The 19,420-nt window shown below is 38.6% G+C and overlaps 1 protein-coding gene across 3 annotated transcripts in view; it reads right to left on the bottom strand.

Moving 5' to 3' along the window:
- The window catches only part of ZCCHC2 (zinc finger CCHC-type containing 2), a 67,737-nt gene that overhangs the window by 33,460 nt on the left and 14,857 nt on the right, over positions 1–19,420 (bottom strand). For all 3 annotated transcript variants that reach the window (XR_005022939.2, XR_008998370.1, XM_036876708.2), the window contains exons 2-5: positions 12,736–12,847; positions 10,147–10,223; positions 7,802–7,873; positions 3,299–3,411 (exon numbers count right to left, since the gene is read on the bottom strand). Coding sequence is in view for 1 of the 3 variants with exons in the window: in XM_036876708.2 (XP_036732603.2) it covers positions 3,299–3,411; positions 7,802–7,873; positions 10,147–10,223; positions 12,736–12,847 (374 nt within the window). In the remaining 2 variants the exon portion in view is untranslated. The remainder of the gene's footprint in view (positions 1–3,298; positions 3,412–7,801; positions 7,874–10,146; positions 10,224–12,735; positions 12,848–19,420) is intronic.

The raw sequence follows: 19,420 nt of genomic DNA, 5'->3' as shown, positions 1-19,420 counted from the left end.
GAGTGCAAATGGCCACTCAAATACAGATTAAAATTAAATACAGTCTTCTTTTCTGAACATGGCAAAGATGAGAAGTTGAGAGAACTTTACATCTGCAGAGGTGTGGAAATACAAACATAAGGCTTCTGAGGGAATAAGGTGCCGCTGCCTCCTAAGAAGTAATTTGAAAATGCTGCATGTTAAAAAACGCCTGACTTTTGACCAATTATAGCTCTAGAAATTTCTCTTACAAATAAATACATCCAAATGTGTTAAGAAACATTCATGTGAATGTTCACTGTAATATTGTTCCTAATTGTTTTAAAATATTTAGGAATAACCAAAAAAGCAATATACTAGTTAATCTAATTATGGTACAATTTAAAGTGGAATATTATGAAGCAAATAAACAGCAAGGTAGCAATTTCTTTATGTGTACTGATGAGTTACCATGTTCAGTATATTTCATTAAAAGAGCAGAAAAGTATGCACAGGGTAATTCAATTTGCATAGTAAAGCAAATACATAGAAATACGTAAGTTCAAGGGTGTGTAGAGAAAATTTCTGAGAAGTTACATAAGATTTCTAATGAAGACTACTTCTAGTGACTAGATTTGGAAAAAAGGGAAATTAGGGACATTTCTATATGAACAGAGCCAGGGAACATATGTGTACACACATAACCATATTTCTTCTGGTATCTACCTATATATACCAAAAATCATGGGTTCACACCAATACCTTCAATTCCAATCAGATAATCCAGGGGTCATTCTGTTCTCCTTTTCTACAACTCCCTTCTCCAGTGGAGAGAAACCTGGTTCTCACCATTCTTACTATATTTACTAATTAGGTCAGTCCCCTGTAGTAATCTTCAATGAACAGACTACTACTACTGCAATGAATGGACTGGACCCTAAGAAAAACACTGAGATCCACAAAGGTAAATTGGTAAAGGACAGATGATCTTACAAAATATACAAAATGGCTAAACTTAAAGAAAGATACTGAACGTCACTCATAAAGGAAATGAAAATTATGCCAATGAGGTAATCATTCACCTATCAAATTAGCAAATTTTAAAAAAACTATACTCAGAGCTAGCTAAGCTGTGGTGCTGTGGTGACAGGCAAGTTCCAACACTGGGAGTGAGTACTGCTTACTGACATATCTTCATAAGGAAAACAGTCCATATCAGGGATCCTCATAGAGGATCATACTCATTGAATCAACAAATCAATTTCAAAGAATCTCTTCTTAGTAATTACTCATAACTGGAAAATGTTTTAGAAACAAAAGTGAGCAAAACTCTATTTTTAGGAAAAAGAAAAAAAACCAGGAAATAATCCTTATTCCCAACATCAGTCAAAGGATTATACAACCAGATGGGATATATTGTGTAGCCTATTAAAATACTTCTGAAGAATTAAATACAAAATGCTTATAATTTGAGAGGAAAAACAGGATATAAAGTTGCATATCTAGTATTACAGGCAAAAAAAAAAAACTAAAAGGAAAAATGAAAATAATAGTTACATAGGTAATTGTTACCTTTTTTATTACTTTTCTATATTTCCTAATGTTCTATACTGAGCATGTTAGCTTTATCATGAAAGCCCCAAACAACCTAAATAGATTCTACATCAGGCACTTTGTGTAAAAACATACTGAGTAAGGTTCTATTGTATTTTATCTCTCTCAACTAGAGCAGTACAGCAGTGGGACTTGGAGTCTACTTCTGGTCAGCCATGTGATCTCAGGCAAGGTAAGATCTCTTGGTTTAAATCTGAGGCCAAGGAGGCGCATCCTGTCTGGGGACACAGCACACACTGGAGCCAGCATGGACAGGCTACCAGCACACCCACCCAGCTTGCTGCTGAAGATGTCCTGAAAATGTACATTCTGATGCTTGCCACACCCCAGAGGCTGCCATCTCACTCTCTCCCTCAGTGTGGACCCCAGACTCAGGCTGCCAAGCTCATGTTTCCTTGGCCATGACCCAAAGGGAAGCCTTCAGACAGGTGAGGGCACCAACCCAAGCACACTGCCAGCCTCCCATGGCATACGGAATCGTTTCACCTCTGAACTCACTAACTCAGACATGTCACACTCACATCTCAACTTCCTTCTGCTTAATTACTCCCATGACACCTCTTTTCCAGCTGTGGTTCATTCTGCTCTATCAGATTCACTCTGTAAATCTAACTGTTCATTTTTAAAAACATTAGCACTTGTTCCTAAATTCCTCACCCCACTGTCCCTCATCATGTCCAAGAAAGTCCTTATCCAGGACAAATCCAACTACCTGCTTTCCTGACACTTGGACCTGAACTGCTGGAAAGATGTTTTAAAAAAAGAAAAATTCACACAGCAGGACAGACCAATACCACTATAATTTACTGATCTTCAATCTCAGTTGCACACCAAACCCTGTCCAGCTTACTATCAGGTTGTTCTCCACATCCCCACACAAGTATTTGAAATCCTTTTTACTCTCAGACATTTGATCCCTTGTTTTCAATCTACCTCTTCTTAAGCAAACCTCTTACTTTAGAAAAATCAGAAGCCATTAGGCAACAGATCATCTCCTCAACTTTCCATCATGACAAGCAGGTTTACCCTTATTTACACCCATCCTGCCAGTCCAGGTGCCTTGTGCCACCAACTACCCCCTGTATCTTCATCCTTCCTTCTCCCCACTAACTCCCAGGACGCCCTGGCAACTCACCCAGAACAGGATTTATCTGCTCCGGGCAGCGTACTTCATGCTCATCTCACCTCCTCCTGACTTTACCCAGGGTCTGTCAGCCTTAGGAAAGCAAAGACCTGAACATCCCCACCACTGAACCGGAGCCACTCCCACTGTAATTTAATACAGCCCACCTTCAAGCCCGTTGGACAGAGGGGCAGGCAGACGGGAAGTGGTGTTTCCTTTCACTTTCCCACCCGTTAGCCTAATCTCCTTACTTGACAACTTAAACAAAACAAAAAACATCTCCAAAGTTGAGCTCTTGGACAAAGGCCTCTTTCAATACACGTTTTATGGAAAAAGTAAGTTTCACTGAATATTTGCATATTTTAGAAGCAATTATTTATGGTATCAGAGAGCTGAAGAGTATAGTAATAAAAATCAGTTTGGTGTCTCTCACTGTGAGCCTAGAACTAAATAAATTACACAAGGATAAAAAGTCCATTTTAAAAGATGGTCCAGAAAAAGAATCTCTGGGATCTCCGGTAAAACTCCATTCTAAGCCCTACAGACAGTCTGCACTCCAGTCCAGGCCACCGCTGGGACAGTGTCAGGTATTACAGGTATTACCTTAGGATGGGCTCGAGATCAGGATGTCGCCGTTCTTCCCTTTTCAGTGAGCCCTGATTCAGGGCCCTTAAGATGGTCTTGTCAAAAGTCTCTGATGATAATTCCTTTGGGAGCTAGAAAAGAACAGCATGGCTAATGTTAAGTTTCTCCCTTACTTGTAAATACACTGCAAACCACACACATGAAAGGAAGATAAATGTCTCCTGCTCAGTAATCATCCAAAAGAAGTTCCTTTTCTAAATCTTCATGACATAGGGCCCCATACTGAGGAAGCACAGATTTTTCCACTAGGAAATATACCATCTGCCTTCTGGGCACAGCTGAGGCCTCCCCAGAGAGGCAGAATGACATAGCAACATTCAATATGCTTCTGGGACATGCCAGCAAACACCTAACATGCTGAGTTCCACACACCGCACTAAAATGACACCCACACCAAGGTTCCTTAGTCAAACGGAACATTTTGATAGCAGAGCTAGTATTATTTTTATCTTGAGTAGTATTCTGAGAAGTGTTATCTCTGCCTTTATAGTTATCATTTGTGTGCCTCTTGTTTTACATCTCAATCTCAGGCAACAGACTACCAGTGCTACATACCATATAAAGAACTGGGTGTGAAAGGATGAAAACTCTCGATATTACTTACATAAAAAACGCTAAGATTTAGTAGCATTTTCCTCAGTGATAGAGGTGCTCTCAGAGCAATGTATAAAAACTGCAAAAAAAATCACTTGGCCAAGAAAATTTTTAAATTAAAAACAAAATATTAAGTCATTTATTAACTAGTTTACTTTTTAAAATTCCTAATAAGTTGATTCTTTATAAAACTAACTTTCCAAGTCTCATAAGAAACCGAAGTTTTAAATAGGACTTTTTAATCTGAAAACTAGTCTTTCCACGAACTCTTAAATTATTGGCACTTTCACTAAAATTAAAAGTAGAACCATTAACACAGTATCTAAATAGCCACAGGAATATAACAATCTATACAAACTGTCATCTTACATATTGATCTTCAATTGGAGAATCTAAAGTAAGTATTCTTTTGACAAATCATCATTTTGAATCAATTCAGAAACAGAAAATTCAACAAAGATATCATAAAGTACTAATAATTTTAGGCACAGTAAGACTATGGAATCAAGATGTTACGTCAGAATGAAGCTCTTCCTCTCTTATTAGCCTGATAAGGTGGAAAGCTCTGCTGGCATTCTACACACTCACTGTGGGAATCGTGTCCTCTGACTTCTAACAGGAAGCAATAAGTTCTGGATCTACATGTTTTCCTTAGAAATGATATTCATTTCAATATTTACACTTCGATATCATTTTAATACAGATTTTGGACACTAGGCATATATATTACAATTTTAAACATGATTTCTCCTGAGTATCTGTACACAAAGAAAACCTGCTTTGGTGAAGAAGTCTATTTCCACTACCGAATCACTGACGGCTCTTCTAAACACAGAAAGGTGAGAGTATAGTTGACCTTTGAACAACATGGGGGTTAAGGGGTGCTGATAACTGTGTGCAATCGGAATCCATGTATAACTTTTGACTCCCCCAAATAAGAGCCTACTGTTAATGGGAAACCTTACTGACGATAATCAATTAACACATATTTTGTGTGTTACATGTACAGTGGTACTACGATTGCCAACAAAGCTAGAGAAAATGTTATTAGGAAAATCATACCAGAAAATACATCTACAGTACTGTACTGATTGAAAAAATTCATGTTTAAGTAGATCCACACAGCTTAAACTCATGCTACTCAAGGGTCTACTGTGCATGCATTTTCATCCCATCATTGTCCACATGACTGGGAGGAGTGTTATAGGCAGGGAGTCATCAGTATTTGCAAACTGAGTTATTTACAAGTGGTTTTTATCTTTGATTTTCAGAACTATTTCCAGTCCAGAGGAAGGCATGTTTGCTAAAGATATGGCTTTAAACCATGTCTCTTCTATTCTAGTCCCTCTTGAATTTTTTCACCTCTCAGTCTTGGTGTGGATACCCAGCCTCCCATCTCTGGCCCTAGCCCTGGCCCAGCCTCAGCACAAACTCAGAGTGCTGGAAGGCATCTAAACCTTACTTTTCTTTAAGAACACTATGGCCTCATGGATAACTATCTATGAAACCTCACTACAATTTAGTTTCTGTTACTCTTCTTGTTCACTTGCTCGTTCATTCAGTCAACAAAGACTCAGGCCCCAGCCCTGTTCTAGGCACTGTGGATATAACAGTGAAAGAAGAAACAAAACTCTGCCTCCACGGAGAAGGGTAATGAGACAGACTTTGTCAGCAGGGGAAGGAGGCCAGGATGAGGACAGAGGCTGCCATTTACATGGGAAAAAGGATTGGACAGCATTGACTTCAAACTCACTCTTCCACATTATAGCAAACAGTTAGTGCAGTTAGCATCAACAAAAGTTAAAGGTTGTTAGTATGCACAGGTTGTCAAAAGGACAGCTTTTGCTCTTAACTTTTGTAGATTATTTGAAAAGGAAGGTAAACAGGAAAAAAGATATATGGTAAACTTGAGAAGATTTTATAATAAGCAATTCATTTCTAGATGTACATAATGTCGATGACGTCATACAACTTGATGAGGAATCTGTTCTATTTTAGAAAATACTCAACTATATTCAAATATTGGCTAAGTGGGGGGATCATTAATTACCGTGATTCTGAAGAGTGAATTAATTATTTGGGGGCTGTGTTTCTTTTTTAAAGCACCTGAGCTTTTAGAAGAATTGTGTGACTGATAAAATGAAATCCATCAAGACAAACCACAGCAAATGCTTAGGGAAATCCAATAAGAAGGATAAACTCTCCCCAGGTGCCAGGCCCCAGGCTGTGGCTTGGTCACATGCCCTACTGGTGCAGGGGACAGGTAGGTAGCATACCACCCAAACGCAGAGTAACTGGCCTTGGCAGGTAGCAGCACTGGACCCCCACTGTGCCCAGCTCTAAACTGCAAGACATTTCAGCCTTGACTCTGTATGCATGGCGGCAACCCTCCAGCATGAGAATTCTGCCATAGGAAGAGCAAAAGAAAGGGAAGTGAAGCATGCTGCTCTCTGACCCAAATGAAGCCTGTTCAAGATTACTTGCTCTTAAACTTCGATAAATTTGTTCTATCAAGAGATAGAAGAGTCAGAAATGAGTAGAAGCGATTTTATAAGTGCACATATGAGGTGGTGTGTGGCAACCCTTCAGAATTTCTTCAGCTAGCAGAACGATTGCACAGGGGCTAGCTCCCCCTTCGGGGTGCTGATGACCCTCTTCCCTGGACAACAGTGCTCACACCCCTTTCTTCCACCACTCTCTTTCTCACATGCTATCTAAAGCATGCTGTGTGCACGACCTTTGGCAAGTGGAAAGTAATGACCACCCCCAAACCTACCCCCTATTTGTGCAGCTAGGTCACTAAGCTTGAACTGGGTGAAGGAGTCCCTGGCCCTCACTGAAACAGAGCCTAGCTGAAAACAAGCTGCAGAAAAACAAAAATGTTCAAGTTGTTCCTATGTTTTTACCCAGCAAAACAGATACTGTGACAGTACACTGACCTAGATGCTCCTCAGAGCCAGCATCTCCCATGCTGTCCAAAGCTCTGCAGACTGGTGACAAGTCTCTTTTACAGCTTTAAGAATGAATACTCACGTGATCTGAAAAAATCTATTTATGGTAACACACAGACAACTTAAAAACCAGCACTATCCTGAAAATTTCAGGTGTTACAGGTTCAATAACTACGTCACAACTTGTACCCAAAAGTTCATAAATGACTTGGAAATGTTTCCTGTTTCTGGACCTTCTGCTTTATCTCCCTATTAGCAATAAATTCTAAAATATTTGCTTACTGAGAAATAGTAATTTATTCGTTAATCATTTAAGCCTACTCCCTTCTTTTAATGCTTATCTCTACCCATAACTTTCCAGTAAAATATTAGTATACAAGAAATAGGCAAGAGTTTGAACAAAATGATCTAAGATATCTTTCACTCTTCAAGTCTGCATAAGATGTTCCATTATCCCTCAGTCTCAATACTACGGAGAATCTACCACTGGGGGAAGCAGAAAGGGAGCTGGAACTCAAAGACGTAACCAGTGGAGATATATGAAGGGAAGTCCTCAGAGGGGCTGAAGAGCAGTGAAGTGGGAGAACCACCACCGATGCAAACAAGCCGCAGCTCACCTGCAGAGGCATCTTTCAGGGGAGGCACCCTTGCAAACAGCCACCAAAACACATTGCAGCAAGGAACTAAGAATAAGAGTACTTTTTTTTAAATTTGGAAAACCTTCATTTCCTTATATTGGTAATGTAATGTAAGAAAACTTTGATTTAGAATAACATGACATTTTCTACAGCTAATATCTTGGAGAGTTCTAAGTCAACCTTTATCTGTGTATTTTAATTTTCCTGGTGTTTAATATTCAGATTTTTGGATTCTGTGTATTATGTAAAAATCATCTTAACAAAATCTATACTTTTACCTTCAGTAGAAATTCCTGTAGTTCTTGATGGGTTTTTGTTACTGTTGTGACTGAAAGATCAGACCAATTTACCTGATTTAAAAAAAACACAAATACAATATGGTTATTACTTTAGGTGGGAACAGGATGGAAAAAAAAGCTATGTGTAAACCAAATGGACTTGCTTAAATTAAATTTTATTAAGATTAACAAGCACAAACATAAAGTTAATCATAATTTCTTCAACACTGTTAAAATTACCTGTACATTGACAAATTCTACTTTAAAAAATTTTAAGTAACCCTCTCAAATTGCATGTTTTCTTTTAAAAAAGCAGTCCTTTAAAAAGTGACTGTATTTTAGAAATTTTTCAGAAAGGGAAATATCTTACATTTCTTTTTGTGAAGTTGCAGGACTCTTAAATGACGTTTTGACAGTACAGATCTATGCCCCATGAAAGATAAAAATTCTATCTCCTGGAACTTATTAAATATACATTCATAAGAGAAATAACTAGAGGTTACTGCCTCTCCTCAGGAGTACCATATTGTACTTTTATGGAGATTTATGGTTTATGAAGAGATTTCATCTTTAACTCAATTCTTTAAAATCCTATCAAGGTGGATGGGGCAAGTATGACTACCTCTATTTTCAGATGGAGAAATTAAAACTGAAAGAGACTTCTTAGATTCAACCTTAAGTAGGGGGAAGAGCCAGACCTGAAATCTATTATGCTGCCTCACCTCCTAGATACTTTTAATTCAGTGGATTCGATGGTGGCCCACTTGTCGTTTCTACTTTATAATTATTTGGACTAAGTAAATGAACTCTGCTAATACCTAAGCCTTACCAATAAATCATATCATAATTAATCAGATACTTAAAATATATACAAAATTTTATCTAGCAACCTTCAAAGCAAATATCACATTTGGCATACGCTTTAAATGACTTATAATTATTCAAATGTCTATTTAGCAGCTACTTGTGTCAAACTGTACTGTTCTCCATGAAAGGAATGCAAGAGTGAACAAGACAGCCGAAGTCTGTTGGCTGAGGTCAGTCTAGTGCAGGAGACAGAGTAAAGTGAGTAAATATACAAGGGTTCCCATCAGTGCTCAGTGCCCCAAAGAAATGAGTAGGGCATGGTGCAGAAACAGGGAGAAGCACATTAGACAAGTGCCAATATAGACCTCAGAGGAGGGAGCATTTGAGCCAGTCTCTGGGTTGAAGAAATGTCAACTGCCATGGTCCAGGGGAAGACAGCTCCAGAGCTAAGGGAAAATCAACCAGGGCCTTAAGGAAGGGACAAACTAAGAGCTCCAGCAACAGAAGGAGAGAGCAGGTGTAACTGAATGCAGACAGCAGGACTGACCTCTGCCACACATCATAGAACTGTTAAGTGAAAACATGCGGAGATAAGGACTTAAAATCTGCAAACTGAGGATGTTACTTCCATAAAGCAAAGGCCAGAGTTCTGAAATTCATTCAATAAATGTACTGAGCAAGTCAGATATGTTGGGATCACAGGGGATGAAGACTCCTGTTCTCCATGAAAAAATATACCTACTGAAAGAAAATACATGTAATCCAAATAAGAGAGTTTGTGAAAGGTATGATGATCCCTTGGATGAGTGAAAGCACATTCTGCTCCATACCAGAAATGACTTTGTGGCAAAGGCACAGCTAACATCTCACAAGCTGTATCTTTGGGGAGGAACTAAAGTGAGGAAGCACAGAAACGTGGCATCCTTCCATTTGGCTTCAAGGCACATGCAGTCCAACGTTAGGAGAAAGGGCTAGACAGGGGAGCCCAAGCAGACTAGAGTAAGGAAGACACGCATGAGGAATTTACACTATAGTCAACGGGCAAAATGGAAACACGGGGAGTAACAGAGCTGGGCTCTGGAGTTAATTAGACAGCTGTTTGAAGGAGAGAGTGAATGACAGGAGAACAATTACAGTAAGACAAGGCAACAAAGGCCAGGGAATAAAACCTTGGTGGAAAATATAAGGAAAAACGATGCCAGGAAAAGACAAGTCCTGTGATCTTGATTTTTAAAATGCTGGAGAAAATATTTACCCTTTATTTTTTAAAGATGCTTCAAACACCTTAAATCTAAGGCTTTTATTTATTTTCAGTAAAACTGTCCATAAGATGGAGTAATTTTAATGTGATATAATTTTAAGAACTTGACAAACCATGCAGTAACAGTACCTTCCCTTAAGACAAACGCATACATATGTATAGCTTCTCTTAAATTACCAAACCTGCCATAAGATTTTCCAAAGGTCACTTTTCACTCTTTCCAAAAGATCACTTAACACAGTACATAAGGTAGCTTTTGTGGGTGAGAGCAGCTTACTTTGAAGGTGTACTCCCAAAATTTGTCAGCCCTTTTTCTCTGGACTCCTTTCAACATTATCTTCTCAATGTGTACAGCTGCAAGAAAGAAAACATGCTGACTTGTTCTACAGAGACTAGAACACATTTCAGTTACCCAATTTGACAAATGCTTATCGATTAAGCTATTTATCTTCATCTTTACTACTGGCCTTAAATCATCAACAAAAACCCCCCAAAGCACAGCAATGTGCCATCCATCCCTGAGGTAATTTTTTCTATTTCCATTCAGCATGCTGCTTGCCTAAAGGGTGTCAAGCATTTTTGCTATGCACCAAAGAGAAATAATAAATGGTGCCCACAGTAAAGGTTATTTTTGTAGATGACAGTCTTCAAAATTGTTATTCAGATTACCACAAATACAGCACTTTATATTCATTCAATTATTTATGCACAGTAGGTGCAAACTAGAAAATACCTAGTTTTTTAGTTGGGAAAAAACCCTTCAAGAGGAATATATGAAACTGATAAAAATTTCTTTCCAATTGGGAATTTAAAAATTGTTTTTCTCAAATGCAATCCTTAGTTTCACATAATGGCAACACAAACTTAACATTATGATGAACTATGAAGGCTCATTGTGCAAAATGTTTAACAACTTATTACACAGATAAAATAGTCATAAATTCCACTGGTGACTTAAAGAGTAATTACTCTGAATTGTTACTAATACTTATTAATGAAGGAAGCAAATGTGCAAATCCCCGAACTACTCAGGTTACACCTTCTTAATAAAACTATCACCTGAGTATACAAATCTCTATGAATTGAAAAGAGCTAGTCTACTAAGCATAAGGACTTAAAAAAAAAGCCGTTGCTCAGGGTATGAACAGAAGAAATAGCCCTTAATAATGAGAATGGTAATAAATGAAGATAATAAAGGTCACAGGAAAGAAGTTAGGAAAGTGACTGAAAAGACTAGGGTCACTGTTGTATTTAGGAGACAGGAGATGGAGAAAAAAAGGGAAGGATTCACTTTGGCTTAGAGGAAGAAGTTAAAACAGATCAAGTAGAATATACAAAGTAACAAAAGTAACTGAAAGAATTAAGATTGTTATGATCAGGGAGGGTGGGCAATGAGAAGGCAAGAAGAGTAAGATATAGAAATATGCTGGTATACACATTCATAATAAACTAGGGAGCTACTATGACCCATATATTGTGCCAACTTTCCAAATATACAGTGTTTCATGGCTTCTGTTTGGGCCAATTTCCCTTATTGAGTGAATAATGTTGAAGACAGAGGCAAAAGAAAATCTGAAAAGCCAGGTGAGAAGCCTTAACTCCTCAGAAGTGCTGCACTTTGATAAAGACCAGATGAGGAAGGTAGTGGTTGCTATTCCCAAAGCTTCTCTAGTAGGTTTATGTAAAGGATGAGGGTATTATATGAAAATCATCTGAACTAGTCTACTTCAGCAAATCAGTGCGCCAAGGGCAGGGCACCACGAGGACACTGGAGGTCAGGGGATGTCTTCAGCCTTGACTTCAAGTATACCTGCCATGATCTCTCAGAATCAGGATGAGTAAGACAAAGACAACTGCTGAGGAATGGCTGATGACAGGAGACCCTCCAGCCCTCATGAATTAAAACCGAAAAGCATGGATTACCTAATTTGTCTAAAAATTAAGAATGTAAGAAAACCGCTGATAGTACCACCTTACAGTTAATTGTTAGCATTGTGATTTAGTCTTTATGTTTTCCTAAGATTTTTTTCTTTATTTTTTGTTAAAGTACCTCCATTGTAAAACCAAGCTCTGCTTCAGGTTACCCAAATGTCCTGTGAGCTTGAAGCAGTCTTTGATTGAACTAATTTAATTTTAATAGCCTTGAATAGAAGTGTAATTATGTAAACTTTCTAAAACATTAAACAGTCATATCTATTTTTCCTGTATTACACAAAAAGGATTATTATTAGTACTAAAATGAGACAAAATGATGTCACTGCAAGGCTGTTATAACTGAGTGTGATGCTTACCGTATATCTTCACACTTCCAAGGCTGCCTACACACAGTCCAGTCTGTTTCAATTTTCCCTTGACACAGGTGAATGGATCCTCCAAATGCTAAGAAAGTATTTGAGCTCACTTCTTTTCAGATGGCAATGTCCTTTCATTCCCCCATCCCAGGCCCCTTGAAAGCTGCATTACTGCAGGAAGCATGGACTTGTATGAAATTTTTTCGCTCTTACAGTGAACTTGTGTAAAATTTATTGTTTCATAGATGCTCAGCACATTCCAGAGATAAAGCACTATATTAAATACTTTGGGAACATACTAAGGTCTTTCCCCTCTAGAAGTGCACAACCAGATTTAAGACAACTGACTATAAGGCAGAACCAAGTAAGCAAGGCACTAGGACAGGCCAAGTGCTGTAGAGCAGGAGCCCAGACACAGACCCAAAGTGGGAGGACTGGCATTTGAGCCAAACCTAGGGCCAGTAGATTACTCTACTCCAAAAAGGAGAAAGAAGCCTTAGGGGTAACCAGTGTGAATAGCATTCTGAACTCTTTCTGTGTATAGATGCTTGAAATTTACAGAAAACAAAGCATACCTTCTCGCTGGGTTCTATGAGGTGCCACAGTAAGTCCGTCATGAGGTATTGGAGCTTGTTCTATTAAAGTGGCCTCGTTACTTTGCATGTAATCACTGTGAGCAGAGTCATTCTAGATGAGAAAGAGGGGCACATGTTAACCTATACCATAGACTAAGAATAGCAAATTCCATAAAAACAAGCCAGATTAAAGTCTTATACTTTTAATAGCAACTATTTTAGTAGTGATTTTTAAAGATTCAAACAGGTGGTTACACATTATGGGCAGAAAAGCACAAAGGGAGCAGTAAGGACAAGGAGAAATATCGATATTTATCTTTAACAGCAATATTCATTCTATAGATCATTTACTGTCCCATCCTTCTTGGGACATGTTGTATATTACTATTAAGAATTACCAAGGATGTAATTCTATACCCTGGTGAACCAGGATCGAAGGAACACATGAAATATGGTACCCTTTATACTAATTTCCCATATGTAAGTGCAACATTAATTATCCAGTTTTTATTTATTATTTAAGTGATAAGCTAGCAAGATGCTTTGTTGGAAAAAAGTATTATGAAAGGTATCAATACATGCTAACTCTTTCTGGAAAGCACATGTATGGACACTGAATTTACTATTAATGTGAAACCATGTAATAGCAGCTGGGTGCTCTCTCTCTAACGGAATTTGCTCAGCAAATAATCGATGTCATCAGTGAACTGGACTAAGGTTTACTCCTAGGAGAACTGCCACTCAGAAACAGAGATTGTCTACCTACCCAGAACCACTTAATGAGAAGGAAAGCACAGAACTCTTAAGTCAAAATCCAACTTCCCTAACATTTAGCATGAGGGCACTCATCAAATTTCAATACTACTGATTTTTAAAAGGAATTCTTCTAACAACAAAATCATGTATATCCCAACCAAGACCATATAATCATTTACTACAAAGTAGTAAAACCACACTGGCCTAAAACTGCTGTGAGTACTTGAACACTCAATATAAATAAAGCACTGTAATCCTCTCAAATACTTAACTGGAAGTTTAGTTGAATAGGCCAACCATTTGTCACAGAATATTTTTCTACATTGCTCGTATGTGGTTCGTAACTTAAAATTAACACAAACCTTCAAATATAAATGAATGCAAATACGCAAAAACAAATAGGTTTCATTTGGGAAATGAAAATCCAAACCACAATGAAATACCACTGCACACCCATTAGATGGCTTATAGCCGAACAGAAAACAACCACTGGTGAGGATGGGAATACTTTGGAACTCCTGTGCATTGCTGGCATGAATATAAAATAGTGCAACCATTGCAGAGGACAGCACAGCAGTCCCTCAAAAAACTAATCATACAATTACCCTATGACCCAGCAAATCCAATCCTAGCTATATTCTCAAAAGAACTGAAAGCAGGGACTGTTTGTCTCCAGTGTCCTTAGCACCATTATTCAGAAGAGCCAAAAGGTAGAAAACACTCAAATATCCACTGACAGATGAACAGATCAACAAAATATGGAATATATACACAACTGAGTATTAGCCTTAAAAAGGAATAAAATTCTGATACATATTGTAACATGGATGAATCTTGAGGACATTATGCTAAATGAAATCAGGCACAAAAGGACAAATATTGTATAATTCCACTTATATGAAGTCCCTCGAATAGTCAAATTCAGAGAGACAGAAAGTATAGTAGTGGTTACCAGGGGCTGAATATAGAAGGGAAATAGAGGTATTTGCTCAATGGGTAAAAGCTCAGTTTGGGATAAAAGTTCTGGAAATGATGGTGGTGATGGCTGTACAACAATGTGAATGTACTGAATGCCACTGAATTGTACTCTCAAAAAGGGTGAAAGCAGGAAATTCTGCATTATGTATATTTTATAATAAAAAGCAAAAATTAAAAAAAATAATTTTATCATGCTGCCTCCACAAATACCATATTGAAGTAACCACAAGGAAGTAGCTTGCTTCACAATCAAAATGACATTTTTAAAGTCTGAAGTTACTTTTAAAACACAACTTCGTAACCAAGAATAAGCCTCCTGCTTAATAACCTAGGGAGAAAAATAGACTGAGTTTCTATCCAAGGACTTAAGTTCATCAACCCTTGAAATATCTACTAAGTCTCAGCTTGTATCAATGTTATAAAATCATTAAGACTGTTTGGAAACTATTTATAAAATTCAAATTTTATTAACTTAATAAAAATTTGTTCTACAGGGGCGGAGCCAAGATGGCGGCATTAGTAGAGCCGTGGAAATCTCCTCCCAAAACATATATATTTTTGAAAATACAACAAATACAACTATCCCTAAAAGAGAGACCAGAAGACACAGGACAACAGCCAGACTACATCCACACCTGCGAGAACCCAGCACCTCGCGAAGGGGGTAAGATACAAGCCACGGCCTGGCGGGACCCGAGCGCCCCTCACCCCAGCTCCCAGTGGGAGGAGAGGAGTCGGAGCGCGGAGGGAGACGGAGCCCAGGACTGCTAAACACCTAGCCCCAGCCATCTGCACCGGAGCGCAGACACACAGTGCGTGCGTGGGGTCCTGGATACTAGGGAAACAGGACAGTAAGACCTGTGAGTGGGTCCCCGCAGCTGGCGCCCCTGGGACAAAGAAAAACAAGTGCCCTTTGAAAGTCTTAAAGGGACAGGGACCCCACAGCTGGACGGAAGCACCCCGGCTCAGTCAGCTCAGTAGCTGGGAACCCAGGGAACTCTGGGCACCCTAACCCCCTGGGCGGCAGCGCAGCTCCGAGGCCCCTCACAGAGATAAACAGCCTCCTGCCCATTCCCGCTCTGGCGCAACCTCACCATAGAGGAGCCCACAGCAAATGCGTGCGTGGAGCTTCCTTCACAGGGGCCCGGCAAGAATCAGAGACCCCATCTGTGCGCAGCTGCCCAGCACAAGCTGCTAGAGGTTGCCATTCTCCCAGGGAAGTAAGGCCACAAACTAGCAAGAAGGGACATTCTCCCAGCGGACACATGCCAACTACCCATGACTATCTCTATCGCCATGAAAAGGCAGACGAATTTGATACAGACCAGATTAACCCAGACAGTCTCCCCTGAAAAGGAATCTGGGGAGATAGACCTAACCAGTCTTCCTGAAAAAGAATTTAAAAATAAGGTCATAACCATGCTGATGGACACGCAGAGAAATATGCAAGAGCTAAGAAGGGAGAATACAGAAATAAAACAATCTCTGGAAGGATTTAAAAGCAGAATGGATGAGATGCAAGAGGCCATTGATGGATTGGAAACCAGAGAACAGGAACGCATAGAAGCTGACATAGAGAGAGATAAAAGGATCTCCAGGAATGAAGCAACATTAAGAGAACTGTGTGACCAATCCAAAAGGAGCAATATCCGCATTATAGGGGTACCAGAAGAAGAAGAGAGAAGAAAAAGGGTTGGAAAGTGTATTGGAGAAATAATTGCTGAAAAATTCCCCAAACTGGGGGAGGAAATAGTAGCTTAGACCACAGAAATACACAGAACCCCCAACAGAAGGGACCCAAAGAGGACAACAAGGACAACACCAAGACACATAATAATTAAAATGGCAAAGCTCAAGGACAAGAACAGAATTTTAAAGGCAGCTAAAGAAAAGAAAAAGGTCACCTACAAAGGAAAACCCATCAGGCTATCATCAGACTTCTCAACGGAAACCTTACAGGCCAGAAGAGAATGGCATAATATAATGCAATGAAACAGAAGGGCCTTGAATCAAGAATATTATGTCCAGCACGATTATCATTTAAATATGGAGGGATTAAACAATTCCCAAACAAGCAAAAGTTGAGGGAATTTGCCTCCCACAAACCACCTCTACAGGGTATGTTAGAGGGACTGCTCTAGATGGGAGCACTCCTAAGGCTAAATAGATGTCACCAGAGAAAATAAAATCACAGCAAAGAAAGCAGACCAACCAAATACTAACTAAAGGCAAAAAATAAAATCAACTACCCACAAAAGCAGTCAAAGGAAACACAAAAGAGCACAGAATAAAACACCCAACATATAAAGAATGGAGGTGGAGGAATAAGAAGGGAGAGAAATAAAGAATCATCAGACAGTGTTTATAATAGCTCAATAAGCGAGTTAAGTTAGACAGAAAGATACTAAAGAAGCTAACCTTGAACCTTTGGTAATCATGGATCTAAAGCCTGCAATGGCAATAAGTACATATCTTTCAATAATCACCCTAAATGTAAATGGACTGAATGCACCAATCGAAAGACACAGAGTAACAGAATGGATAAAAAAGCAAGACACATCCATATGCTGCCTACAAGAGACTCACCTCAAACCCAAAGACATGTACGGACTAAACGTCAAGGGATGGAAAAAGATATTTCATGCAAACAACAAGGAGAAAAAAGCAGGTGTTGCAGTACTAGTACCAGACAAAATAGACTTCAAAACAAAGAAAGTAACAAGAGATAAAAAAGGACATTACATAATGATAAGGGGGTCAGTCCAACAAGAGGATATAACCATTACAAATATATATGCACCCAACACAGGAGCACCAGCATATGTGAAACAAATACTAACAGAATTAAAGGAGGAAATAGAATGCAATACACTCATTTTAGGAGACTTCAACACACCACTCACTCCAAAGGATAGATCCACTAGACAGAAAATAAGCAAGGACACAGAGGCACTGAACAACACACTAGAACAGATGGACCTAATAGACATCTATAGAACTCTACATCCAAAAGCAACAGGATACACATTCTTCTCAAGTGCACATGGAACATTCTCCAGAATAGACCACATACTGGGCCACAAAAAGAGCCTCAGAAAATTCCAAAACATTGAAATTCTACCAACCAACTTTTCAGACCACAAAGGTATAAAACTAGAACTAAATTGTACAAAGAAAGCAAAAAGGCTCACAAACCCATGGAGGCTTAACAACATGCCCCTAAATAATCAATGGATCAATGACCAAATTAAAATAGGGATCAAGCAATATATGGAAACAAATGACAACAACAACACAAAGCCCCAACTTCTGTGGGACGCAGCAAAAGCAGTCTTAAGAGGAAAGTATATGGCAATCCAGGCATATTTAAAGAAGAAAGAACAATCCCAAATGGATAGTCTAATGTCACAATTATCGAAACTGGAAAAAGAAGAACAAATGAGGCCTAAAGTCAGCAGAAGGAGGGACATAATAAAGATCAGAGAAGAAATAAATAAAATTAAGAAAAAAACAATGGAAAATATCAATAAAACCAAGAGCTGGTTTGAGAAAATAAACAAAAGAGATAAGCCTCTAGCCAGACTTATTAAGAGAAAAAGATAATCAACACACATCAACAGAATCAGAAACGAGAAAGGAAAAATCATGACGGACCCCACAGAAATACAAAGAATTATTAGAGAATACTATGAAAACCTATATGCTAACAAGCTGGAAAACCTAAAAGAAATGGACAACTTCCTAGAAAAATACAACCTTCCAAGACTGACCAAGGAAGAAACAGAAACTCTAAACAAACCAATTACCAGCAAAGAAATTGAATCGGTAATCAAAGAACTACCCAAGAACAAAACCCCTGGACCAGATGGATTTACCTCGGAATTTTATCAGACATACAGAGAAGATATAATACCCATTCTTCTTAAAGTTTTCCAAAAAATAGAAGAGGAGTGAAAACTACCAAACTCATTCTATGAAGCCAACATCACCCTAATATCAAAACCAGGTAAAGACCCCACTGAAAAAGAAAACTACAGACCAATATCCCTGATGAACCTAGATGCAAAAATACTCAACAAAAAAAAATTAGCAAACCGAATTCAAGAACACATCAAAAGGATCATACACCATGACCAATGGGATTCATCCCAGGGATGCAAAGATGGTACAACATTTGAAAATCCATCAACATCATCCACCACATAAATAAAAAGGACAAAAACCACATGCTTATCTCCACAGATGCTGAAAGAGCATTCAACAAAATTCAACATCCATTCATGATAAAAACTCTCAACAAAATGGGCATAGGGGGCAAGTACCTCAACATAATAAAGGCCATATATGATAAATCCACAACCAACATCATACTGAATAGCAAGAAGTTGAAAGCTTTTCCTCTGAGATCGGGTAGAAGACAGGGATGCCCACTCTCCCCACTGTTATTCAACATAGTACTGGAGGTCCTAGACACGGCAATTAGACAAAACAAAGAAATACAAGGAATCCAGATTGGTAAAGAAGAAGTTAAACTGTCACTATTTGCAGATGACATGATATTGTACATAAAAGTCCCTAAAGACTCCAATCCAAAACTACTAGAAGTAATATCGGAATTCAGCAAAGTTGCAGGATACAAAATTAACACACAGAAATCTGTGGCTTTCCTATACACTAACAATGAACTAATAGAAAGAGAAATCAGGAAAACAATTCAATTCACAATAGCATCAAAAAGAATAAAATACCTAGGAATAAACCTAACCAAGGAAGTGAAAGACCTTTACCCTGAAAACTATAAGACACTCTTAAGAGAAATTAAAGAGGACACTAACAAATGGAAACTCATCCCATGCTCTTGGCTAGGAAGAATTAATATTGTCAAAATGGCCATCCTGCCCAAAGCAATATACAGATTCGATGCAATCCCTATCAAATTACCAACAGCATT

This window comes from Manis pentadactyla, chromosome 6, assembly GCF_030020395.1.
Source record: "Manis pentadactyla isolate mManPen7 chromosome 6, mManPen7.hap1, whole genome shotgun sequence".
Lineage (NCBI taxonomy): Eukaryota > Metazoa > Chordata > Mammalia > Pholidota > Manidae > Manis > Manis pentadactyla.
The sequence above is the reverse complement of the archived record's forward strand: the minus strand, read 5'-3'. Positions and strand labels throughout refer to the sequence as shown.